General features: G+C 29.4%; 2 protein-coding genes across 2 annotated transcripts; both read right to left on the reverse strand.

The window, feature by feature from the left end:
• Window positions 1-1,065: 1,065 nt before the first annotated feature.
• Window positions 1,066-9,086, reverse strand: LOC135949081 (ficolin-2-like). The gene is made up of 6 exons (XM_065498541.1): window positions 9,000-9,086; window positions 8,825-8,925; window positions 2,172-2,212; window positions 2,064-2,109; window positions 1,463-1,996; window positions 1,066-1,275 (listed from the first exon to the last, which is right to left on the reverse strand). Exons 1-6 carry the CDS (start codon window positions 9,069-9,071, stop codon window positions 1,155-1,157), a joined length of 915 nt encoding a protein of 304 aa, XP_065354613.1. The 5' UTR covers window positions 9,072-9,086; the 3' UTR covers window positions 1,066-1,154.
• A 12,722-nt stretch (window positions 9,087-21,808) lies between these two features.
• LOC135949111 (uncharacterized) lies at window positions 21,809-26,514 on the reverse strand. The gene is made up of 4 exons (XM_065498571.1): window positions 26,405-26,514; window positions 22,280-22,410; window positions 22,183-22,217; window positions 21,809-22,116 (listed from the first exon to the last, which is right to left on the reverse strand). Exons 1-4 carry the CDS (start codon window positions 26,486-26,488, stop codon window positions 22,007-22,009), a joined length of 360 nt encoding a protein of 119 aa, XP_065354643.1. The 5' UTR covers window positions 26,489-26,514; the 3' UTR covers window positions 21,809-22,006.
• Window positions 26,515-27,663: the final 1,149 nt, after the last annotated feature.

Raw genomic sequence — 27,663 nt, forward strand, 5'->3', positions numbered from 1 at the left:
AGAACAAACGAGGATTATGAATACAAATATATAACGGAGCCAAAAACATTATCTCTGTTGTTCAATAAAACTGTGAATTTATTACCGAAACACAAGCCTGCGGACCGGTATACAGTAGCTTTTAAACCCACCATCAAAAATTATTGATTTTGACATTCCGTTTGTAACACATCGAAATATTGGTAGTAGAACCAAAAATTATATATTCAGGGTCCTGTTAAGATTCTAAATTCTCTGTTGATAAGGTTTCTTTGGTATTGAAAATGGGAAATATTGGTCAATGACCTCTCCGGAATACTGTTGATTATGCGGCAGTCCTGCTAGTTCCCATACAAGGTCTCCCTCAGAAAATTACTTGAACATTCATAATTGTCTTATAATAATTAATATCGTGATGAAATTTGATAATAATATTAACATAAATATCGTCATAAGTCAGTTGAAGTTTTAAAAAATTGACGTGTGTAATATAAGTGTGTATATTAAAACACAGAGTGATTACACAGGGAAACAAAATCGAAAAAATATTGGAGGCTTTTTAAACCATTTTGATGTATTGTGGTTCCAGTAGTACAAAAATGGTAAAATTTTTAAATTGTATGGATAGATTTTTTAAAAAATTTTTTTTTTCTAAAATTTTGAATTTTTTTAAATGTTTCTCCACATAAGTTATGATAACTCAAAAACGGTTAGTCCGAAATTATTGAGGTAAACTTAGAAAAGTTCAAATTTACATAGTCTTTAATCCGGTTATGTATTGCGTTTTCATCGGCTCAGTAGTTTCGGAGTTATAATAACAAATTGAAGCAAAAAATAAATTTTTTACGTGAAAATAGCAAATTTTTGTGTTTTTATGTATTATTTTGTCATAATTTAAATCATTTTTATAATTTTAAATGTATTATTGTTGTTGAGTAGAATATAAGCCACATTTGGCCCAATGAGCTTGGTTTTGAATTTAAATAAATAATAAACTGTCACTTTCAAAAACACTCTATAAATGTTTATAACGCACTCTAACTTGTTTTCAATAGTCAAAAAATTTCTTACTCATAAAATACAAAATTTATTTAAACTGTTCCGTTAAGTATTCTTTATTTTATTTCAAAACCAAAAGCATTGTTAAATAAATGTCTTTAATCTAGAATGAACATTTAAAATCTTCTGCGTCTGATCATCATTTTAGCATGTCTAGTAGAGACGTTGTAACCACGGAATGTCTGCCATGTGATGCCTTTGGCATACGCATGATCACCATATTTGCCATTGAGATTGCTACAAGAAATAACAATAAAATACAAAGTTTATTAAGATCATTAAATTAAGGTTTAAATTAATATTTTAATGTGAATATTTGTCTGGCTGTAACTAAATGGAAGACGGTAAATTAAAAATTCTCAGAACAGACAAGAAATAATTGTTTTACACAAGATGTGCATATAAACATTTATGATAACCCTACCTTACATGACATTTCTTGTACCACCAAGCACCAGTATAAACTTCCGCACAATTCGATTCATACTCATCATTATCACGATCTTTGGTACTAAATTTCATGCCCATATGCGAGATCAAGGAATCGCCTGCATCTCCCGAATAAACTCCCAAATGTTTTAAAGCATACATTTCACTCTCATTGCCGACAACAAAGTTACTGTACTTTGCCTGTTTGATTTCGTTATTATCTTCCAAAACAATAAGCAACTCCTGTGGACCATTGTAGTTTGTCAGGGCATGCAACTTGTCTAGACCAATAAAGAATTCTCCATCGATGTTGCCAAATCCTTTTTGGTATTCAGCCCAATTGCGATAGAAATCCACGGAGCCATCTTGACGTCTTTGTATTAAAATCCAGCCACCACCTTCAGTCTTAATATCACACTCGACCAGAAAAGGTTCACTGCTGTATTTTTCCAACAATATCCTATATATACCACTACGCTGAGTGCAGTAAGTGGCTTCGGCACAACTTTTGGGTGGGACCTTGGTTTTGCTTTGATAACAAAAGGCAAATTGTCAGAAAGTTTCAGAATGTTTTTAAATAAAATTGTAATAATTACCACTTTTCAGGTAGAGCATCAAAACGAATATCGAATATAGATGAATCTTTTAAAAATTTTAAAATTTAATAATGTTATTTGAAAATATATGTACAAATCTATAGTTACCATTTAAAGTGACCTCAAAATCTTTCTGACTTTCTTCAAATCTGTGAATTAGAAGGAAAATATGTAATTGTCTGTTGATAAAGAGATGGACAAATAAAAGTGTTATATTCGGCTGTGCCGAATCTTATGAAAAAAATTAAATTTCCCCAAAACCGAAAAGTTTTACTATAAAAAAGGTAAAGTGTAAAATATCTATCAATTTATTCTCCTGGATTTCAGTCAGTGCCCATCACCAATATAAGGATAGCACTGCCTTCCTTAAATGACAGTTAATTTGTGGATTTTTTTTTGGTAATTTTTAAAATGTTTCTTGTTAAAAGGATACGTTTGATGTATTCTCAAATTTTTATTAGAAATAATTTAGTCCTCATTGAGCATGGTTTTGAAGATCTTTGTATTAAAAAATTAATTTACACTTTTACAACAAGGGCAAGTTGATTAAATAAATTTGTTATATGGTTAAAAGTTGTCGTCAAATAATAAAAAATTTAATAAATTGGTCAATAGTACGGGAAAGCATTGAAAATCTACCTCTGAGTGGTCGCCAAAAATCATTTAATGCAAGAGAGCATGGACTAAAGCTATGTACAGACTATTGCCAGATCTTACAATATTGTCAGAAAGATGTTCAGAAAATGTCTTATAACCGTGTGAACTTACAATTTTTATCTTTTCAAAAAAATCATTGTTAGTAAGGACACCATTGTACAGGGGGGCAGAATCAATTTTTTTTTTTGGAAATAAATCTGGCATTTCTAAATGGCTGGTCCGATCGGGGTAAAATTTGACGGGGTGTAGCCAAGGAGTATTCGAGTTTAAGTTATTAAAATGCGGCCCCTGGAGCATTTGTAGGACCCGTCCTTCAAAAATATTCCATTTTTTCATACTAAAAAATTTGTATAAATTTTCTTAATATTTTATTTAACAACAGGTCACATTAAAATATGAAAAAGTGCAATATTTTTGAAGGACGGAGTTTTAAAGTGACATATTTTTTAATCTAATTGAGATATTGATTTGAATTTTTAAGACCGAAAATTAACGTATCTAAACAAAAAAAATTAATTCGGAATAAATATTGTTACGAAATTGTACTTGAATTCAAATATAACAATTTTAAGGGCTGATTTAAAAGTAGTATAATGCTTTCAAATAACAGTGCTGTAATAGCAAACTGTAACATATCTGTGGGCATTATTAAATAAAAGCTTTCAGTTGATTTGATCGTAAGTTGGCAACGCTGTATTCGAATTCGAATATTCAGTTAAAGAACAGTGTAGAAAGTAGACCACAGATGGCGTATGTATTATTAAGATCTAGAATATTCGAATTTTGACAGTTAAAGAACAATCTAGAGTGCATATGGCAATGTTATAAATAGTGGCAGTGGTTGCAGTCGTGAGTCAGTTTACCAGAGACGCTATTTGAATAAACATCAACTGAGTGCCTTAAAGCGTGCTGTATTTTTCAAGTGAATTCGTATACATTATAAAGTGTCTGTATTTCTGAGAATTTATAAACGTGTATAAAAAAAACATTGAGTGACTATTTAATTCTGTTGTTGTACATTTTTAAATAAATAAAGAGTTGTTACAATTTTCAAACTACTAAACGGCTTTTATTTGCATTGAAAGGTATCCGGTTTATTTAAAGGAAATAAACCAAACGTTTTGAAAAGGTTAAAACGTAACAATATGGATCAAATTGTTCCTAATACTTGCAATACTGTTTTGATACATATTGTAGTTTTAGAAACTCAGTAAATATGTAATAAAGCCTTTATTAAGAAAGGCTTTATTACAATGAAATTTTCAATATTTTTTCAATTTTTAATTTTAAATAACAAAGTGTAAAAAACTTGTCAAAAGGTCAAAAGGGATTCCCGCAATTCCTAAAAATTGGAGCGAAAATCCCTAAAATTGTATTGTATATATTTACAATATTGACCACATTTCCTTTGGGACTGGGAAAATACTTTGGGGAGGGGATAAATCGGGAACACATCAATGTTTCCAATGCTGCTTTCGTTTTCTGATCCCAGCTTTAGGATTTTACAACATGTGGCCCTAATTTAAAATTCCAAAGGGCGAGGGTCGACATATTCGAAAAATAGGACATGTTTTTTATACCAAAATGTTCTCCGTAAAGACACCTTTTAGAAAAATATAAAACTGTTATTTGTTCTTAAATCTTAGATACCCTTCACCAAATTAAAAAAAAAAATTTTTTAAATATTTTTAGGTAAACAAAATTAAAATTTTTTTTAAATTTTTTCTTTTCAAAATTGTTTTTTTATTTTTTTACAAAAGTTTTTTCCAAATTTTTTAGAATTTTTTTTTGGAAAAATAATTTATGGCAAAAAAAATTTTGTATGAAAAAAAAAATTCGGTTTCAAATTTTTTTTTCCGATTTTGACCCATTGAAGGTCAAACTTACATATCCATATTGTCTATATTAATGACTTAGTAATCCAGATATAGATACAAAATAGGTAAAAAATCGAGGTTTTTCGAAAACCAGTTTTTTGTATATGTCGAATATTTAATCACTCTATATATACCCTTGTCAGTCTTGGCGAAGGGTATAAAAAGAGTTAAGTAACCTTTTTGCCCAATAAACATCCAAAATCTACTATTTTTTTAAATTTAAAATCGTTTATTTTTGTATCCATAATTGATATTGCTCAGAAATCTTTTGTATATTATTGGTAATTTAGTTGTCTAACTAACAAGTCCATTCGGTCCACAAAATTGTATATGTCGAAAGTACGCTACATTGAGCCCCCATAGCGCCGGCCCTGGAGCATTTGTAGGACCCATTTTAATAACTTAAGCTCGACTACTCCTTGACTACGTGCAAAGTAAAACTTTGCGGACACTTAAGCGGACATAGTCGCCCCAGACCTCTCCAAACTTTGCCAATTAAAAACAAGTAAGTTATCTATATTCGGCTTATATACCCTTCACCAAATTATACTATAAAATAAATTTTTTAGGTAAACAAAATTTAATTTTTTTTTAATGTTTTTCAAAAATTTTTTTTTTCGAAATTGTTTTTTAAAAAAAAAGTTTTTAAAAAAAAAAAAATTTAAAAATTTTTTTTTTAGTTTTAAATTTTTTTTTAAAAAAAAATGTATGACAACAAAATTTTTCGATGAAAAAAAATTCGAGTTAAAAAATATTTTTCCAATTTTGACCCATTGTAGGTCCAACTTCCTATAGCCTTATCTACATCGTTGCAATGGGCTTTGAAATATCTATCATGGATATCCATATTGTGTATATTAATGACTTAGTAATCCATATAAAAAAAATTATATTATGCCAAAGCTTCGATGCCGAAAAAAGCTCCATATTTGTATAACCCTATCACTATCAGACGGTAAATAACGTCACAGTATGTACTTTTCTAAAAAAACTCAGTTTTTAGAACACATTTTCCACGTTTTCGGAATTTAGGTAATTGAAAATAAAAAATGTCAAAAATTATAAAGCCATTGATTATAATTTTTTTAAATATTGCCATTTTGTTATAATATCTTTAACCGTTAAAATTTTACATTAATTAAAATTTTAAATTTTTGTTCATGGAAAATCATAATTTTTTAGTTTATAAGGTAAATGACGTCCGCAAAAGTTCATAAAATTATTTCATTTCACTAGACTGTTAATGTTTTAGTCCTAAGGTTTTCACCAATACCAACTAGTTATACAAGAAGCTTATATTTATTCATCAGGAGCCCCACAAACCCTGCTCCCTTTTGAAAAACGTTAACGTTTTTTTATACATTCCATGCACAATCTGTGTTGGAAAAAACGTAAAAAATACAGCCATTTTTACACGTTGCAACTTTGGATGCATGTAACGTTTTACAGGGACGAAATAACTGTTAGCATGTTATTTTTATTTTATTTGAAATTTTATCGAAAATATAGATGACCGACATATCTAAAAAACTACAAAAGATCGAGAAAAATAAAAAAAAAACATAAATAAACCTAAATAACTCTTGACCTAAAAGTGATAAACTACATATTTATGTATGTTTTTTGTAGATCTTCTCAAGGACTATTTATATTATAAATATCAGCTCCTTAGGATCATAAATAGAATTTTGGTGATTTTTTTAAAAAATGTGTAATTTTTCTAATTAAACGTAAAGAGCTTTACTTAAAACTTCGGTAGCTATGGTGACCCTAAATGAAATGTTTCGGCAAAAATTTTCGTAGAATATATTAATCCTTAATTGTTAATTGTACTTTTTGAATAGATTTTTTTGATTTTCTCGAAAAAAGTGTTAAATTGTCGCCTAAAGAGAGGAGCTAGAGTGTTAAGATCTTCCACAAAAATTATCACCATGAAAATCCACAATATAACTCTGACAATAAAAATTCTCTCAGACATTAACTTACAACATTTTTTTTTTCATTTACTATAATTAGGGTATTCAATCGGTTAACCGTTAATCGGTTAACCGATTAATTTTGGTCGGTTAACTGTTCGAATAATTCAAAATTGCCGATTTTCAAATAACGAATAAACCGATTAATTTGTGTCGGTTAACCGATTAACCGAAATTGCTTTTTTTTTGCACTTTAACATATTTTTTTTTGTTTTTAATTTTCCATTTTAATTCAAATACAAATGTCAAAGTAAAATTACATATTTTTTCGAACATTTAAGAAATATGTTTAGTGAGTATAATAACTGATATACTATCTAATTTACATGTAATTGTCGGATGAGAACATGATAATAGACGAAACTGGAAACACTACTGAAACAAGTTTTTATCAGAACTTATCGAAATTATTAGAAGTATTTAAAATCTAAAAAATCCAAAAAGGACTCCAGGACTGGTATAATGGAGGATTTTATATGCTTAGAAAAAACTAAAAAAATAACTGACAAATTGGATATTCTTTATCATGTTTTACTTTCGAGAGAGTTTTTTCCAAGTCGAGTATTATTAAAACTAAAGAAAATTTTTAACTTTTTGGTTGAATTGTTATGTTTTGTTTATTTTTATGTTTTAGTATTTTTATCAATAAAATAGTTCAATAAGTGGGGTAGAAGGGGGACCATAAGCCACTTTTTTTTGAGGCGATCTCAAATTGAAACCACAACACATATTCTTAGTTTGTTTCTTGTTAGGGATACTTAGATATGTTGGCTTTAGTTTTGATCATTTATATCTTGCCTATCTTATCTTCATATACATATTTTTTTGACATTTCTGTACTGACCAAAAACGGCGAAACCGCCCCACTCATGGGGTAAATACGCAAAAGGGATATGACAGATTTGTCATTTGTAAAATAAAACAAAAAAAAAATCAAAAATATAAACGTATTTTACTGCTTTATACCTTAATTTACAAAAAAAATAAATAATAAACTAGATATTTATTGTTTATTTCACATACATAACTTAACAAAAAAAATTAAACAAATTATGACTGATTTTTTTTATATTTTATCAACATTTTGCTCTACATCAAATGGCTTCCTTGTATCTGGCGAATGTGCCCCAACGGTAGTTTTGAGGTTTAATATACATTTTGTTCATACTTCAAATTAAATGATCCAAAAAACTATTGCCACTTATTGTTCACTATTATTGACATTCTATCACCAACTAATATCTTTTTTGTATCACAAAAACAAAAAAAGTTAGTATAAAAAATTCACAAGCTGAAATATTTCCACAGATTTTTGAAAAACAATTAATCGCGTCTGTATCACATCATATGTAAAATTAAATTTTCCAACTTTCAGGGATGATAAATAATCGATAAACGAAAACATAAATTGATAAAGTATAACAAAATCGATTACTCGGTCTTTAAGTTATTCGGTGTTGGCAGATGTGCCCCTATGGCGAATTATCCCCCTTCTACCCTACACAAAATTCGTGATTTAGTTTCAGTTTAACATTTAAATAGAAATTATTCGGTTAATCGAATAATTTTAAATTAACCGATTATTAACCGATTAAATCTAAACCCCGATTAATTATTTGCTTAATTAACCGATTAAACCAGAAACCCGATTAATTGAATACCCTAACTATAATGCTCCCTTCGATCAAAAAGTCAAAACTTTGACCCACTGTAAAAAAAAATCAGACCAGCTGGACTATAAGTTTATTCTACAAAAATGATCTGCTCAACATGCCCTTTCAGAATTATAGGGTCTATATTCTGTTCCAAAAATGCTGTCAAACAGTGTAATTAAAATGTCCACCTGTTTTTTTATAATTTTATGTAGGAATGTAAAACTAATTTCTCCTTAAAATATACTGTAAATAAATAAAACTAACAGTTTTTGATCAACAGAGAATAATTGGGGAAAGTTTCATCTCCCTTGATCGTCTTAGAATTTTATAAGGAACCAGAATATACATAAATTGTTGTAGGTCTTTGACCAATATTTCGGTGTGTTACAAACGGAATGACAAGCTGAATATACCCCCTATTTTTGGTAGTGTGCATATAAATATGTATGCGTTTATAGCTTATTTTGATTTTTTTTAATAAATTTGTTTAAAATTGAATGATTAATTGTTTATATTTTGTCACAAGTGTAGTGATACTCTTTTCACGTGTCACGGGACTATTTACTATATTTAAACCATACATATTTTAGTCTTACCTTGAATTACACTGCTTAAGACCACTTTTAAGATCATTCAAATTGTTAAAAATCTTTTTAAGTATCTCAATCTCATCGACATACGTCAGTGTATTGGAACCCTACAAATATGTAGTAATGACATCATTTAAAATTTGATAAGTATTTATTTAACGTATTTAGTTTCTTTAACAACCTCACATTCATGACCAATAGCGCCACTATTGATAACAATTAAACTCAAAATTATAATATTCAAATTTAACATTTTATCGCGCAAAAACAAAAATACACGCACACACTAAAACAACAGGAAAGATCTTTACCAATCAGAAGCTGGATTGAAACTGAATTAAGTTTTTTGGATAAAATTCCTATTTATATATAGTACGAAGAGTGTTGCCAAATCGCACTACAAAAACTGTTAGAAACCGCTAAATTTTCGGAAGAGGCCCCTATATATGAGCTATGGCTAATTATATATCGATCATCACAAAATTAGGTGACATGAATTTGGAGCGAAATTTGTGTTGATACATATATAAATTAAATATTTATGGCCGATAAAGTCCTATTTCGGGAGGATATTTGTATGGGACCTATTGACCGATTTCAACCAGTTTCAATACGTTTCATCCTTCTTACCAAATTTTATCGAAATATCTTCAAAATTTCTACCTGAACTCTGCGCATACGGTTTACTTCCGATTTATGTAAAGGGCACCATACACTATCAAAATGCTTGATGTCACTTTCGTGTATGTGTAATTTGATGCTTTGATGTACACTTGATTGATGACTCGTCAATCTGCATTTTATTTTTGATTTTGTGGTGTTAACACCAATAGCGGGAATTATGTTTAATTTTTATTTGCACTAAAATGTATTTAAAAATGTCAATATCGGATACAACTTTAATTGCAATAACGACAACATGTTCAGAAAAAAACTAATAAGTGAAATATGTAATATAAAAAATTATTCTCTTCATCCGACACACTCATCAACCTCACGACTTGAAATATTTTTGTAAATGAAATTGTCAAAAGTTATATACATTATTGAAAAGTAGACAAAATCCTCTATCCATTGATATATAACATGTCAACCTTATGTCTTTTACGTGACAAATTAATTAGGGAAAACTTAACAACTCGCAGATAATTTACCTAACATAGAAATTCATAAAATGCATGTTGCCTACATAACAACATATTTATGAATGTAAATAACAGTGCTAGGTAAATTCTCAGCGAGTTGTTAAGTTTTCCCTAATTAATTTGCCACGTAAAAACCATAAGGTTGACATGTTATATATCAATGGATAGAGCATTTTGTCTACTTTTCAAGAATGTATATAACTTTTGACAATTAAAAAATTCATGGAATACTTTTTTGAAAAATATGACAAAAATGATATTTATTGAGTTTTTGCATAGATACAAATTCTTCAAATTGAAATAAAATTTTTATTTATGAATGTTTTTTAATAAAATTTTACACTTATATAGATTTTTTATTGAAAATGGAAAAATTAAAACAAATTTTGAAAATTGTAATCAGGAATCCCGCAATTCCCAAAAAAGTATTGAAAAATCCCAAAAATGGGATATTTTCATTTTTTGGCTATTATATCCATACCAAGGGCGGGGTTATCGGAACCCTTTACAAAATAATTAAAAACATATTGGGCCATCTAAAATGGGTTACTATATTTTGATATCGACTATGCGATTTGAGAATTTTTGCCCTAAATTTGAATTCTACCGAAAAAATATAATTTTTTTGAATGGACCTGGTCCCCTCGTTATCAAAAATTATAATAGTTTTTTTCATTTAAAATATTTGGTGTAAAGTTAGCTTTTCAAAAAGTACAAATTCATTATACATCCTTTTAGAAATTTTTTAGATATCTTAAAAAGAATAAAAGTACTTTTTTTCTTAAAAAAATAGCGAAAAATCGCCTTTTTTAATTTTTTTAAATTCAAATGCATGTAACTTTGGACTTAGTCATGATTTTTAAACCATTCATTCATTATTTGATATTGTTGTTAATCTTATAAAAGAAAAATGGAGAAAATTGGGAAATATTTGAAACCGCGGTCTTCAAACAACTGGAGTAGAGTTGGTAAAAATGTTGAAATTCAAATGCGAATATCTCCAAAGGTATAAGAGATAATTGATAGCTACGAAGTTTTATGTAGGGCTCGATGAGAAGATTCTACACATGTAATTTTCGGAACACAAACAAAGAAATAGGATCATTTTTAAAATTGACCATACCCGTGGTGTCCTACTTTGGGGACCTCTGGCCCAGATCCTGGTGGGCTCATGATGTCCAGATTCAAAACTTAAACGCGACAACACTTTCCGTTTGTTCCAATCGGACTAAGGGTTTAGAAGTTACAGATTTATTTCCCTCTTTTTTTTCTCATACCACTGTATGCCGTGCTTGTTCTCTTTATACTCTTACTGAACTTTGAAAATAAATAGTAAGACTTAAATTCTTATTTTAATACTAGAAATATCTTCAAATTGGCAACACTGACCACAACATAAAATTGCTTATTTATTTAGTGGACAAAAAAAAAGAAATCACATAATATTAAGAAACTTTGAAGAAAAGATATGAGAAACAGAACAGTACCCAACAGTTAAGCAAGTAGTCAATGTGTTCCTTTTAGCACAGAATATACAGAAGTGTCAAATTTGACGTTTAAAAAACGCCAAATCAGATGTTAGGGCAGTTCTCATAAAAAGAGATAGCAATATATTTTGTACTACAATATCACACGAATTTGGTAGACAAAGAAATGTGAACAAAACAAACAAATAAATTTGTAAGACAATTTTTTCGTAGTCTGTGGCACAAAATTTTTTAAAATGGAAAATTATAAAAATGTGTATATTGTTTACGTGTAAATTTAAATGAAACAAAATTCTTGGTTGTTTTTTACATTTGCAAAATAAAACTCCACATGTACAATGGCAATTAAAAGTGAAATATTACAAAAATAAATGATTGCATCAAACTAAATCGGAAAGAAATTGAATTATTGCTGCAGAAAATTAAGACTAAAACAAAATGAAAAGGGCAGTTACTAAAAATGAAACAAATATAGAACTGTATTATTTTCTGTCTCGTGACGCCTCTGTATACTTTGTGCTTTTAGACAGTAATTGTCACTAATGTTAGATCACGTATGTGCGCCTTATAGTGCAGAGAGAAATCAATTGGTTACTTTATAAATCCCATGTAATCTAGCGTGGAGTCAGTTGTCACTTTTGTGAGTAATTCGTACAAACTGGTTTTATGCGAATTGTATTGATATAATTCTCATACAGTTTATTTTCTTTTTGCTTAACTATACTGACATCCCATGTAACCTATCACTTTAGTATCTCTATCACTTTACTTTTTAGAAAGTATTTTACCCACCATTTGTCGGAGGAAGGTTTGTTTACAAGCAATCGTTTATTGGACTGTCTATGATATGTATTTTTATACCCTTCACCTTCGTGAGAAGGGTATATATAAGTTTGTCATTTCGCAAATAATTTTCCGACCCTAAAGTATATATATTCTGGATTATAGATAGCGGAGTCGATAAAGCCATGACCGTCTGTCTGTTGAAATCAACTTTCTGAAGACCCCAGATATCTTCGGGTTCCAAATCTTAATATAATAATTCTGTGAGACATGCTTTCAAGAAGTTTCCTATTTAAAATCAGCAAAATCGGTCCACAAATGGCTGAGATATGAGGAAAAAACCAGGACAACCTCCATTTTTGACCTATTTTTGAACTATTGTCATTAATATAGACAATATGGATATATAATGATATATAATTCAAAGAACTTTGCAACGACGTATATAAGACCATAATAAGTTGGACCTTCAATGGGTCAAAATCGGAAAAAATATTTTTTAACTCGATTTTTTTTCACAAAAAAAAATTTTTAAATTAAAAATAACAATTCGAAAAAAAAAATTTCCAAAAAATTAAAAAACTACTTTGAAAAAAAAAATTTGTTTACCTAAAAATATTTAAGATTTGTATTTTGAAGTATAGTTTGGTGAAGGGTATATAAGATTCGTCACAGCCGAATATAGCTCTCTTACTTGTTAACTGACAATTTGAGGTCAATTAGCACCAGTACATGTTAAAATAACTAAAATAAGCTGATCAAGTAACCAGTTAGGTAGCTAGTGTGGTAACTGACTCTATGTAACCGGTATGTAAAACCAATGCATTGACCATCTATCTGGTCAATTGAAATGCACGTGTTGAAATGACTATTCACGTAGCTAGTTATGTAACTAGTTACTACCCTAAATGATAGGTAAATTCACTAGTTCGAGACAAATCTCCTAGAACTGCTGGGAATGTTTTGAACCTAGTTGTTGTATAAAACAAGTTATACTACGAAAGCAATTTATGTGATTATGGAAATGGTTTTAAACATAAATTTCTATTGAAAGATCCTTAAATATAATGTTTATTAATATTAACTTAATACTAGAGTATCCAAAACCGAAAACCGGTTTTTTTTTTAACTTTTCGGTTTTTTGACTGACCGGCTTTTGTAAGACGGTTAACCGGTTTTAATGAAAATATTTTCTAAAGCCCAATCAAATATATTTATGAAAGACTTTGATACCATTTTTAAAAATATTTATTTATTTTATAGAAAATTATAGCATTTGACAATATTTCGTAAAAGATACAAAATAATTACAAAAGGATAGAGCTTTAAAAATTCAAAAATGCTAAATTTCCGAAGATTTAGTACACAATTCTTAACACAATTCCTATTAGCGTCCACAAATAAAAATAAATTTAAGGAGACCTTTTTCATATTAAATAAAAATTTAATATAAACCGGTTAATCGGTTTTTTTGAAGACAAAAACCGAAACCATTTTAGCGGTTTTTTTAAAAGACGGTTTTTAATCAAACCCGGTTTTTTCAAAAACACACTTATTCGGTTAAACCGGAACCGGTTTTTAAAATTTGTCGGTTTTTTGGACACTGTACTTAATACGTTATGTGTACGGTTATTTTATTATCCTCAATAGTTTTCGGTATGAATACATATTGTTGCATACTGTAGGTGTTATGGGTTTAAGTGAATTACAAATATTTTGTGTTCCGGGGATTTACCGTTTATTTATGTGTTTATATTATGCGGTACACAAATCATATTTACCGATAACACAATATACAAATACAAAGAATTCTTAAACACAATTTAATTACACTGTCCAACAAAATGAGACTTTTTGATTGGAACAGAATAGCGATCCTATAATTCTGATAGGACATGTTGAGTACATCATTTTTGTAGAATAAACTTATAGTCCAGCTGGTCTGACTTTTTTTGCAGTGGGTCAAGGTTTATACTAACTGAAAAAAAGGTTGTAAGTTAATATCTGAGAGAATTCTTATTGTCAGAGTTATATTGTGGAATTTTATAGGGATAATTTTTGTGGAAGATCTTAACCCCCTATCTTTAGGGGTCAAATTAACCCCTTTTTCGAGAAAAAGTCCTTTCAAAAAGGACATTTAAATTTTTGCCGTAAAATTTCATTGGGGTCACCTAAGACACAAAAGTTGTAAATAAATCCCTTTACGCTTAATTAGCAAAATTAAACGGCATATCGGGTCTCACATTTTTAAAAAAATATCTCCAAAAATCTAAGTATGATCCGAATGAGCTGATATTTAAAACATAAATAGTCCATAAGGAGATTTTCAAAATATATGTAAGTTATCTCTTTTAATTCAAGAGATATTTAGGTATATTTATTTATTTTTTTAATTCTGCTCGCTCTTTTCTTGGTTTTTGGATATACAGTGGTGGCCACCAATTTAAGACAAATACTTGAATTTTTTTCATCAACTGAATTTTAAGTGCGATAGAGCCAAAATAAAAGGACCTCTAAGGGTATGAAATTTATTATTAATGTTTCTAGTTTGGACAAAGATATGTGGAAATACGTTGACCCACCTCAGCGAACATCCTCTGTTAATAACATGATATGACCGAAACTAATGGAACTAAAAATACGAAATTTGATCCGAATATTTCATAATAATAAAATTATAATGATATAAATGTGAGAAAATATGTTTATTTAAAAAAAAATTTTTTTGGTCAAGTTGTAGAAAAATTTTATGTGTTCATGGTGAATATGTATGAATTGACACAGTCGAATAAAACACACTTGTATGTTAAAACAGTCCTCATGCATACATATTTGTGGAAATATTTGAAAAAATAATTGACAATTACATGGAATTTAGCAAAAAAATTTTGTCTTAAATTCCTGGCCACCACTGTAGATAGGGCCTATGCATATATTTTGTAGATCTGGGGCCGAATTACCGCATTCGATATCGAGTAAAATCTATCGTAATTATCTTATTTGAGATTACGGCATTCGATATCGAGCATGAAATTTAGTACTTTTTTGTTATAATTACGATATCGAAATTATTTTTCGATACGATAGTTCATTCGATCACGAGTGCGGTAATTCGGCCCCTGCTTATGGAGTTCATAGAGAGAGAACTCTCTCCTATAAACTCAGACTTGCGGCAAGAAAACAAGAAAATAGCAGAAATTGTTCAGGTTTATTACTTTGTCGCAAAGCCACATACTAGGAACAAAATTAGATAGTGATCATAAAAATCGCTTGCTTCTTTTCGAATTTATTCACAATTAAGTGAATTAATATTATAAACAAAAGAATATCGACAACAATTCTCCCATCACTCAGAAATGAGCAAGCCGCACAGTGCTTTGTTTTCAAATAGGCAATGGACAAAAATAGAAGGAGTTATTTCAGACGAATAAAAATTAGTAGAATATTACCTTTTGGTAAGATTAAGAAAAAATATAATTCTTGAAAAAATCCGTGCAAGGACACGGGTACCTCACATATATCCTGAACATATAATTTTGAATAAAATTCACAGATATACTCCTAACATTTAAAAATTTGGTTATAATCATTTTAATAAAGCTATAGTTGTTTGTGGAATTTTTTTTTTAAAAAACCTATAAAACTGAATAAAATTTATTAATTTTTTGAAATTATTCTTCTCTTATAATATTAGATGCAAAATTATGAAAATTTCATCGGAAGGATATTCATAATTCCAAGACATCAAGATTTCAATATCCTGTATAACATCTAATTTTTTTTTAAAAAATTCGTAAAAATCGTTTTTTATTTTGGAACCAAGCAATTTGGTTATTAACATTTCGATTCTAGCAAGGATTTACATAACTGCCATATATACTTTTTTTAAAAAAATAGTGAAATATTGTATATATTTTCTAAATTCGGAAGGTCGGATGGACGGACATTTTCAAATGTTAATAGACTTATGGTTTAGCTGTAATATTAGAAACTGGATGTTGGATTATACTTTAAGTGTCCATAATATCAGCAGAAGGTCATATTACTATCTCAACCTAAGGATATGTAGGATATATTCAATTATTGAGTTACTTACATTTACGGTAAAAATTTATTATTTATGGGTGCCATCAAAAACAATTTTTTTTTTAAAGTTCTAGTCAAAACGGACAAAAAATGATTTCACATTATAATAAATAAGAGATAGGCATTAGATAAAATTAAAGAAAAATTAAAATTGATTAACATGTTTTTTTTCAAAATTAAATCAAACTTTGGCATTTTTGTTTGGATTTCAGAAAAAAACATACAACATCAAGAACCAAATAAAGACCTATTAATACACTTTATGCCATTAAACTACTTTCATTAAATAACGCAATATTTCTTAGTTATTTAAAAGAAAAAACGGTATTATTTTATAAAATACCAAAAATCTGGAGCTATTTCCCCAAACCATCAAATTGAAAATTTACGAAATGGTAATTTATACATTTAAACAAAAACAAAATTTTAATAGTTTTCATATGAAAGGACAACTAATGATTACATTTTTTTATAGATAATACTTAAGGCTATTCTATAGTAAAACATAATCAAAATAGATTAACACATATTTTACTAATATTCCAACAAAGTTTTGACAAAAACAGTAATTTTCCATAATTCCAACTTCATATTCTTTCATTTGCAGACAATCGCAAGTTTATATTAATTTATTTAGTTAACCATAAAAAAATATATTTTTCTCCATAAAATTTATGTTGAAAATGTACTAAATTTAGCGACCTCTAGTGACGACAAAAAGAGATATTTATAAAAAAGTCTTTTTTACACGAATGAGTTATTTAGTTGTTTTTATTTATTTAGTTATTTAGTTCATTAACATCAAAGACATGATCTTGTTTTTGATTTTTGTCCATTGAACAAAGCACTGTGAGCCGGCTTTCGCTGCGGAAAATAGTAAATAGTCTAAGGATAATCGTTGAACAATCAGTGGAATGGAGATCACCATTATACCTCGTGTTCATAGATTTTGAGAAGGCCTTTGACACACTCAACCATAATTCCATATGGAATTCGCTGGTATGCAAGGGTGTCCCGAAAAATTATCTCAGTTAATCAAAGCCCTCTACGAGAATGCCACCTGCCGTATGTTACATGAGAAACAGTTGAGCAACAATATCGTAGTGAAAACTGGATTTAGACAAGGCTGTGTTTTATCACCTCTCCTTTTTAACTGCGTCCTCGATGTTGTGACGCAGAAGGCAACAAGCCATCAGAAGAGAGGTATTATGTGGGGCTTACAAGGACGATTAGAGGACTTGGATTATGCCGATGACATATGTTTACTTAGCCACTCATTCTCAGAGATGCAGTCCAAAATTACCACCATCAGTGAGATCGCAAAACTGGTTGGGCTGAAAATAAATACACCAAAAACAAAATCGCTCCAGATCAATTGTAATACAGATCGACGTTTCTTCGTATTCGTCCAAGATATTGATCATTCTGCTACCTGGGAAGCACAATTGATACAACTGGTGGCTCAGCAGCAGATATATCCAGTCGCATTAATAAGACACGGAGTGCATTTGCCCAGTTAACTCCGGTTTGGAAATCAACTAATATTTCAAAACGAACCAAAATCAAATTATTTAACTCCAACATAAAATCTACTCTCTTGTACGGATGTGAGACCTGGAACATGGCACCACGTGATACACAATGTCTTCAAGTGTTTCTTAACAAATGCCTCCGCAAAATCTTACGTATTTTCTGGCCTGTAACAATATCCAACAAGCTACTTTGGGTGGAGGCAAACCAGCAGCATATTCGAACGGAAATAATAAAGCGAAAATGGAGTTGGATAGGTCACACCCTTCGAAAACCAGACGACGACATTGCCAAGAAACGCACAGACTGGAACCCTCAGGGAAGCAGACGAGTTGGGAGACCAGCGTTTAATCGACGTCGATCTGTATTACAATTGATCCGGAGCGATATTGTTTTGGGTATATTTATTTTCAGGACTGCATCTCTGAGAATGAGTGGCTAAGTAAACATATGTCATCGGCATAATCCAAGTCCTCTAATCGTCCTTGTAAGCCCCACAGAAGGCTTGTTGCCTTCTGCATCACAACATCGAGGACGCAGTTAAAAAGAAGAGGTGATAAAACACAGCCTTGTTAACTCCAGTTTTCACTATGATCTTGTTGCTCAACTGTTTCTCATATAACACACGGCAGGTGGCATTCTCGTACAGGGCTTTGATTAACTGAGTTAATCAAAGCCCTGTACACCCTTGCATACCAGCGAATTCCATATGGCATTATGATTGAGTGTGTCAAAGGCCTTCTCAAAATCTATGGTGATCTCCATTCCACTGATTGTTCAACGATTATCCTTAGACTATTTACTTGGTCAACACAAGATTTTCCGGACCGAAAGCCGGCTTGCCCCTTTCTGAGTGATAGGAGAATTGTTGTCGATAGGCTTTTGTTTATAATATTAATTCACTTAATTGTGAATAAATTCGAAAAGAATCAATCGATTTTTATGACAGATATCTCATTTTGTTCCTATTATATGTAGCTTTCCGACAAAGTAATAAACCTGAACAATTTCTGCTATTTTAAATTTTTTATGATTTTTTTAAAACACAAAAGTTTGCTATTTTAACGTAAAAAATATATTTTTTGCTTCAATTTGTTATTATAACTCCGAAACTACTGAGCCGATTAAAACGCAATATATAAACTTTTCTAAGTTTATTTCAATAAAATCGGACTAACACTTTTTGAGTTAACATAAATTATGTGGATAACCGACTAAAAAAATTCACAATTTTACAAAAAATTAAAAAAAAACTTCTCCATAGAATTTAAAATTTGGACCATATTTGTACTACTGGAACCACAATACATCAAAATTGTGTAGTGGTTTCAAATGACTCTAAAATTTTTTCGATTTTGTTGCCCTGTTTTCGTTATCTATTGAAACGTGGCTATTACAAAGCTAATATACATTTTTAATTCGACATCTTTCAGCCATATTTACCCATCATATTTAAACACAAAACTATCTTTAATTGTATTTTTTTAAATATTTATTTTCTTTAGTTTTTATGAAAATATTGCTACTTTAACTCGAAATTTCAAATAAAATGTGTTGCTTGTAAACGTTATTAAATTTTGCTCAAATTTTTAGATGACGAAAAACAATAGACTTTCTTTTATTTATGCATAAATATCTTTTTAAGATTTACAAGTGATTTATTGTCTCCAGAACACGATGCGCGTTTTCTCTCATCGAACTGACAACTGCTTTTTGGGAAATTATGCAGCTAACAGTACGAGAATGATTGACTAGATTTTCATTGAAATGAATTTGAATTAAAATTATTGTTTAAAATTTTGATCAAACGATTCAGTAAATTGCTTTTGGTGGATCTTGTTTTCTCAGCAATTGTCTCCAGGTCTTTATTACTTAAATCTTAAATGAAAAATAAAAAAATTGAATTTCATGTCAAATATTAAAACTTTTGCAATTCGTACGAATTTTCCATGTACTCATATCATCAGGGCTAAAAATATTAATAGAACTTTTTATTTGTTAAACAAATTAATATGTGACTTAAACATTTACCTTGGTTCAAATGTATTTTTCACAATTGTATAGCCACCCATGGCCACCTTTTTTATATCTGTTGCAATTCCGCCAACAAAAATACTGGACCACTAGAAATTAAAAAACCAAAAATAAAAAAATTAACCGAATTAACTCAAAGTTATGTTCAAATTTATAAAAAAAAATTAAAAAAAGCAGCCAAAAATTTAGATTTTCCCGAAATACTTACAGCTCAAATCTTATTCAGTTCATTATTAAAGAGCAAATTTTAAAAAGTTTAAAATTTTAGTTTCACAAAAAAAATATTTTTTATTTGTTCGAATATTTGAGGAAATTTAAAAAATGAATCACTTGAATAATAAAACAAGTAAGAGACCGAACAAGTGCCGAATCTTATATACCCTTCACCAAATTATACTATAAAATGAAAATTTTAAATATTTTTAAGTAAACAAAATTACAAATTATTTTCCAAAGTTGTTTAATTTTTTTTTTAAATTTTAAATTTTTTGTTTTTTTTTAATATTTAGTGAAAAAAATTTTTGGTGAAAAAAAAATTCGGGTTAAAAAATATTTTTTCCGATTTTGACACATTGTAGGTCCAACTTGCTATGGTCTTATATACGTCGTTGCAAAGGTCTTTGAAATATCTATAACTAGATATCCATGTTGTCTATATTAAAGACTTAGTAATCCAGATATGGGTCAAAAATCGAGGTTGTCCTGGTTTTTTGCTTATATCTCAGCCATTTGTGGACCGATTTTCTCGATTTTAAATAGCAACCGAACCGGAAGAATTTCGGAGATATTGATGTATTAATCGTGTATGTAAGTTATTTGGGGGCTTCGGAAAGTTGATTTCAACACACAGACGGACATGGCTATATCGACTCCGCTATCTATAACGATCCAGAGTATATATACTTTGTGGGGTCGTGAATGAAAAATGTAGAAATTACAAACGGAATGACAAACTTATACAAGGTGGCGCAAAAGTAATCCTCCTATCAGAAAATGCTATAAATTTTGTGATTGGTACTAAACACATGCGAAATAGTCGTTAATAAACAATGTTACGCTACACTGCTCCAGAACGCGGAATATTGCTGACTATTTATTTGACCTAAATCACCACCAAGAGGAAGATGATTTTTCATCAAAAATAATCATGAGTTATGAGGCCCATTTACATCTTAGCGGGTACGTAAATAAGCAAAATTTAAGCTTCTGGTACACTGAAAATCCGCGTGTAACCCACGAAGAGCCATTACACCCGCTCAAAGTCACTGTATGGTGTGCTGTTTTCGCTGGAAGAATGTGAGGACCTATCGCCGGAAGTTTTGGCCAAAGTAATGGAAAATGCCATAAAAAGGGCTCAAATGACAATCAACTGTGGCTGCGGCCATTTACATGACATTATATTCTCGACTTGATGTAAAAAAAATTAAAAGACCAAATAAAAATAATCCACAAGAAGAATCAAAGTTTTTAATTTTTTTTAATTACAGCCAAAAAACATCGGAAGTTTACTTTTGCGCCACCTTGTATTTACTTTTTTGCTAGGTGACTCTATACCCTCTGTTCGATCACTCCCATTGCACTGATAAGAAACTAAATCATGTAAAGTTTGAAGACTTTTATAGTTATAGTTCTCCAGATATTCGAAATACTATTTACTTTGTATGGGAGGTGCCACGCCCACTAATCCAATTCTTCATATTTTCACCTAACCTCCGTACAGTAATAAGAAATTGAAGGGTATAGAAATTCTGAACTTTTATTCGATCAAAATTAAACTCGAACAATTGACACCCTAATAGATATTCAACGAACTTTTATTTTGAAAATATTTAATAAGCTTTTAAATATATCGAAAATGGGGACAATAAGAAAATAAATACAATCTTCGAATATGCAAAATCGATTAAATTTGCAATAAATTTAACTTTCATATCTTTCTATATGTATTTTTTTATTATATGTATATGTATGTATAGATTTTTACATTAGATGGCTCAATATATTTATATGATTTATATAAATATCTGCTATAATTTTAGAAATTAGATCTAATTATGCAAATTTTCTGCTTTGCAAGAACGTCTGCCCCAAGCAGTACAATAATATGATTGGCTTGATTTTCATTAATTTGAATTGATCTTATCATTGGAGTTTTTCAATAAACGATTCAGTAAATTATTTCTGCTGGATCTTGTTCTCATAAAAATCGTTTCGTAGTCTTTATTAGGCAAAACTTAAACGAAAAATAAAAACAAAAATTTTAAAATGTTTGCAGTTACATATTAATAGTTACTTGTACCCCTATTCTTAAACGTAATGCTCGTATCACCAGGCCTAAAAATATGAATAAAGCTTTTTATTTGTTAAACAAATTAATATGTGATTACAAAATTTACTTTGTTTCAATTGCATTTTTCATAATTTTATAGCCTTTCACAGCCACCGTTTTGATATCTTTTGACATATTCTCCATATCTTTAAATGCTTTTGCGTAGGTCACCAGTCCAGCATCCATAAAACTGACCCACTAAAAATTTAAAAAGATAATGAAGTCTAAATTAATAGCAACAATTATCTTATGATTAGTTTTAAAGTTTAAAATATTTTTAATTATTTATGGAAATACTTAAATCCACACAAGAATTAGTATAATATGTAAAGTAAAGAATCAAGGAAATTCTCATTTAGTGATGGAATTTGTGGCACGAGCTTGGAGCTTTAAATGATAGGTTTTGTCTTCCGAATTATACTTTGGTTATCGGTGGTAAATTTCACCTTGCAAGATGTATGCTTTTAAATATTATCGAGATAAAAATATGTATAGTAAGTCCAAATAAAGTTTTTCATGTATTATTATCCAAAACTGTTTACCGATTCAGCCAATTATTGGGTACTACTAGCAATAACTATTTGTTACAAATATCGGTTTCTAGGTCTCCACATATTTTAGTATTTTCTAAACGGATTATGTTCCCTAAGTCCGTTCATTTAGATCCTATCGTACCTTTAACAGACAGACGGACATAGCTAGATCGTATTATAATTTTATAAGGACCCATAATATATATATATACTTTAGTGAGTCTCCGAAAAATAATTCGATGTGTTACAAACGGAATGACAAAATCATTATACCCTCCCTATCATTGGTAGAGGAAAATGTTATTTCCGGATGTGGGCATTATATTGGAGCTATGTATAACTATGGATCGATAGTCACAAAAAGAAGATAAATGCTTACCTGAAACAAATTTGTGTTAAACTTTTTATGAGTATCGATATTTATACGCGTTTATTCCGATGTGAGCCTTATATAGGAGCTACGATCTATTGTTAGATTGATATCTATGTATCTTATATGGGAGATATGGTAAATTATGGACTGATCGTCACGACAAATTTACGATTTTAATGAAATTTGACATGCGCAAAGAGGAAGTGTTGTCGAGTTAATGTTTTGAATTAGGACCTCACGATATTTAACATACCCGAGGTGGCCTACTTTTGTTAGAAAGACTAGTGTACGCAGAAGATATTTTATTTCAAATGTACAAAAAATTGTATCTAATTCAGCAACTTATAATTGAAATTCCTATTAGAACGTATGAAATTTAACAATTTATATACTTAATAATAAGTTAATACATTTGGATCAACAATTTTCCCTTTTAACCTCAAGTGAAGAAACAGAGTATAAACAAGTAAGAGAGCTATATTCGGCTGTGCCGAATCTTATATACCCTTCACCAAATTATACTTTAAAATAAATTTTTTTAATATTTTTAGGTAAACAAAATTTTATTTCTTTTTAATTGTTTTTCAAATTTTTTTTTTAAAAAAGTTTTTTTAAATTTTTTTTAAAAATTTTTTTTTTTTTTGGAAAAAAAATGTTTGACAAAAAAAATTTTTTGATGAAAAAAAAAAATTCGGGTCAAAAAATACTTTTCCCGATTTTGACCCATTGTAGGCCCAACAAGCCTTATCTACATCGTTGGAATGGACTTTGAAATATCTATCATCAGATATCCATATTGTCTATATTAATGATTTAGTAATCCATATACATACATGTATATATCAAAAATAGGTCAAAAATCTAGGTTGTCCCGGTTTTTTGCTCATATCTCCGTTATTTATGGACGGATTTTGCTGATTTTAAATAGCAAACTTCTCGAAAGCATGTCTGAAAGAATTGTTGAAGATTTGGATCCCGAAGATATCTGTGGTCTTCAGAAAATTGATTGCTATAGCTCCCATATATGGTCAAATATGGACCGATATTCACAAAATCCCCTAGTATGACTTATAAATATAAATTAGTGATTTGTATAAAATTTTGTTTTGATATTGGTATTTTTTAGATATTTATGTAGGTTAATGTGTTTTTCGGAAGTGTTCTTTATATGGGAGCTATAACCAATTATGGGCCGATCTTCATAGAATTAGGTACACCGATTTTGGTATATATTGGGATCATTTGTGACGAATTTCAACTTAATAGCTAAATTTATAAAATATTTATGCTTATTTAAGTGATTTTCGGAAGTGAACATAACAAATTTTGTGTTATGATTTATTTTAGCACGAAACTTATTTTTGCTGAATTTTATATGGATACAGCAATTCTGTAGGCGTTTATAGACCATAGAACCATATTTCGGGAAGAAATTTGTATGGGGATGGAAAAAATCATGGACCGTTTCTTATAATTTCACTAGAGTTGTTCCTTTTATCATAAAAAGGTGTGTAAAGTTTTATGGAATTATCTGGAATATATTTACACAAATAACCAAAAATATGTGAAAAATATAAATTTTTTTTAGGTTGTCTCACATTTTGGTTCATAACTCTGGATCTACTTAACCGATTTTGCTGATTTTCAATACCAAACTGCTTAGGACAACTGTAAACATTTTTTTGAAAGCCTACTAATTTTGTTGGTCTCGTTGGTCAGACATATAGACAGACGGACATGGCTCAATCGACTTAGAATTTCATAAGGATCAATAATATATATACTTTGTTGGGTCTTAGATGATTATTTCTCAATGTTACACACGGAATGTCAAACTTATATATACCCTCATTCACAACTTATGGTGGTGGAGGGTATAAAAAATCTAGCGCTGAACTAAAAAGAGCCTTGAGGGTTTTGTTATGGAAAACGTAAACTATCTTTTGCTTTTGGTTTCATCCCATTCCGATTTTGGTAGTTGCACTGTGTTTTAGGCCGATGTTCACAAAATTTAATATATAGTAGGATTATTTATGTAGAATTTTAATTTGATGGCGATATTTGTAAGAAATTTATGCATATTTATGTGATTTTTGGAAATCTAATCATAGCTAATATGGGAGCTATGATCAAATATGAACCGATATACACAAAATCCAGTGGGTATAATAATATGTACGAAACGATGTAAAAAGCATCATGTTTTTTTCGTTATACTAACTGAAAAACATGATATAAGTTAATGTCTGAGAGAATTCTTATTGTCAGAGTTATATTGTGGAAATTTATGGGGATCATTTTTGTAGAAGATCTTAACCCTCTAGCTTCTGTTTTTAGTGGTCAATTTTACCTTTTTTCGAGAAAATCAAAGAAAGTCCTTTTAAAATGGACATTTAGAAAATTTTAGACCTTAAATGTCCATTTTAAAAGGCCCACGAAAGAAGCTGTATCAGATGCGGTAATGGCAAAATACTTCAAAGCAGACGATTGATTCTTTAATTGGATCGCATCGTCACTGTAAATCAGTAATAAAACTCAAGGGATATCCAACAAAATACTGAGTCATTAAAAAAGCCATACAAATTTTGTAAAACTGAAATAGAATATTCAATTGTTTTTTCCATACCATGCTTTTTAATTTGTTTTCTATTTTGAGAATTTCATTAAATATGTTTTTATTTTTATTGTTAATATAAGTAAATAAAAGCATATATTAATGAAATACTAAAAAATAATACAAATTTCTTATGAACTTTTCGGATTGTGAACTATTAATTGAATATTTGTAAAAGTTTCCATTGTATTGTCAAGCACTGTATATTAGGGTGAAGCGATTTTTATTTTTTTTCGTAATCGCTTTGGAATACCTGTTAAAAGTTGTTTTTTTAACTCCTAAATATACACAAAAAATGTCATTTGGTGGATCGTATATATAGAGGTGCCCCACATCATTATAATAATACAAAAATAAATGGCTCTAGAAAACGGGGGGAGTGGAAGTCCCCACGTTTGGAATGGGTATAAAAATACCCACTTCGGCATATGTAGGTTGTAAAAAGTATGAAATATGGCAATTTTTTGATTTTCAATTGTGTTCCCCAACTTACCTATTTTGATGTTTTGAGGTTCCCCAACCTCAAAACATCAAAATAGGTAAGTAATCTTTCGTACGTTTAACTTACTCATTAAAAGGCAACTTTATATCGCTATTCCATTGAAAACAAAAAACAAAACAAAAAATTCATACAATAACGCTCCACCTTAATGTATGTCTTACTAAACTTACATCTATGTCTGCTGCATACGCATTTAGATTCCATCTAAAACTTAAAGATATCACAACGAATATTACAAATTTCACTCTAGACATTTTTTTATATTAATCTTTACTCTTCCAATCATAAAATACGACTAAATGATTTGTGTACTATTTATAATATATATAAACAATTCATTATTTTATTGTATAAATAAATCGACTTTGTGTAGTTAATTTTAAATTATACTTGAGGTTTTACAAATTAACGTATTTTATAAAATATTTATACTCAAATTGGCTGCCGATTCAAAACGGTTAAAGAGTAACGGTAACGTTGATTTGGATTATTACGGTAACGGTATTTTCTTAATAATTACTAGTTTCCATTCAAATATAATGATTTTAAGGGCTGATTTAAAAGTAGCATAATGCTTTCAAATAACAGTGCTGTAATCAGTGTTGCCAGGAGCTGGCGAAAAAAGAAGCTATATTGGCTTCAAAAAAAGGCCAGAAAAAGCTAAACCGCTTTAGAAAAAAAGCCAAAAAAAGCTAAAATATTTTAAATTAAGAATTTTGGTTTATATTTATTTTTAAATAAAAGATTAGAAAATATGTTCATAAAATTCATCTGCTTTACTTAAAGGAAGTACTAAAAAGTTAAATACTAGATTAACCATGTCAGAAAATGGACATTGTTGGTTCTATATTTGTCCATTTGTAGTTTAATATATTCTGCCCCTGAGCCTTAAGGTTCGTAATTTTATTAGCACTTTAATTTTTCACTTCAATATGACATAATATATTTTTTTTGGTTTTACTACTTTATTATCAACGGGAAAAAAATTGATTTTGCGTAGAGTTTTCATATGGTAATCTTTGTCGCAATTGCTCAATTAGTTTAATTTGTCGTATTATTTTTGTCATAATCTTCACTAATTAAAACGTTCTTTATTTTATCTCTCATTCATCAAACTAGTATGAAAAATGTGTCAAAAACATTAAACAATTTTCAATTGGCGACGATAATGGATCAAATTCTTTGAATTTTAAATCAGAAAACAGCAAATGATTTATTTACTTTTTATACTTTGTGCAATACTGGTTTTAAAAAAGATGGTACGCCAAATTATAATCAGTGTATTAATTACTTAAAAGTTTGGCTTTTTAGAATTGCTGGTTTGACGAAATTAAAACAAAATGGGTTTTAACTCGAAGCATAGATCCACAAGACGTTTAACGGCTATTGATCGCCATCGAGTATCACAAGCCTTCAAGAGTTTGTGGGG

This window comes from Calliphora vicina, chromosome 1 (genome assembly GCF_958450345.1).
Source record: "Calliphora vicina chromosome 1, idCalVici1.1, whole genome shotgun sequence".
Taxonomy (NCBI): domain Eukaryota; kingdom Metazoa; phylum Arthropoda; class Insecta; order Diptera; family Calliphoridae; genus Calliphora; species Calliphora vicina.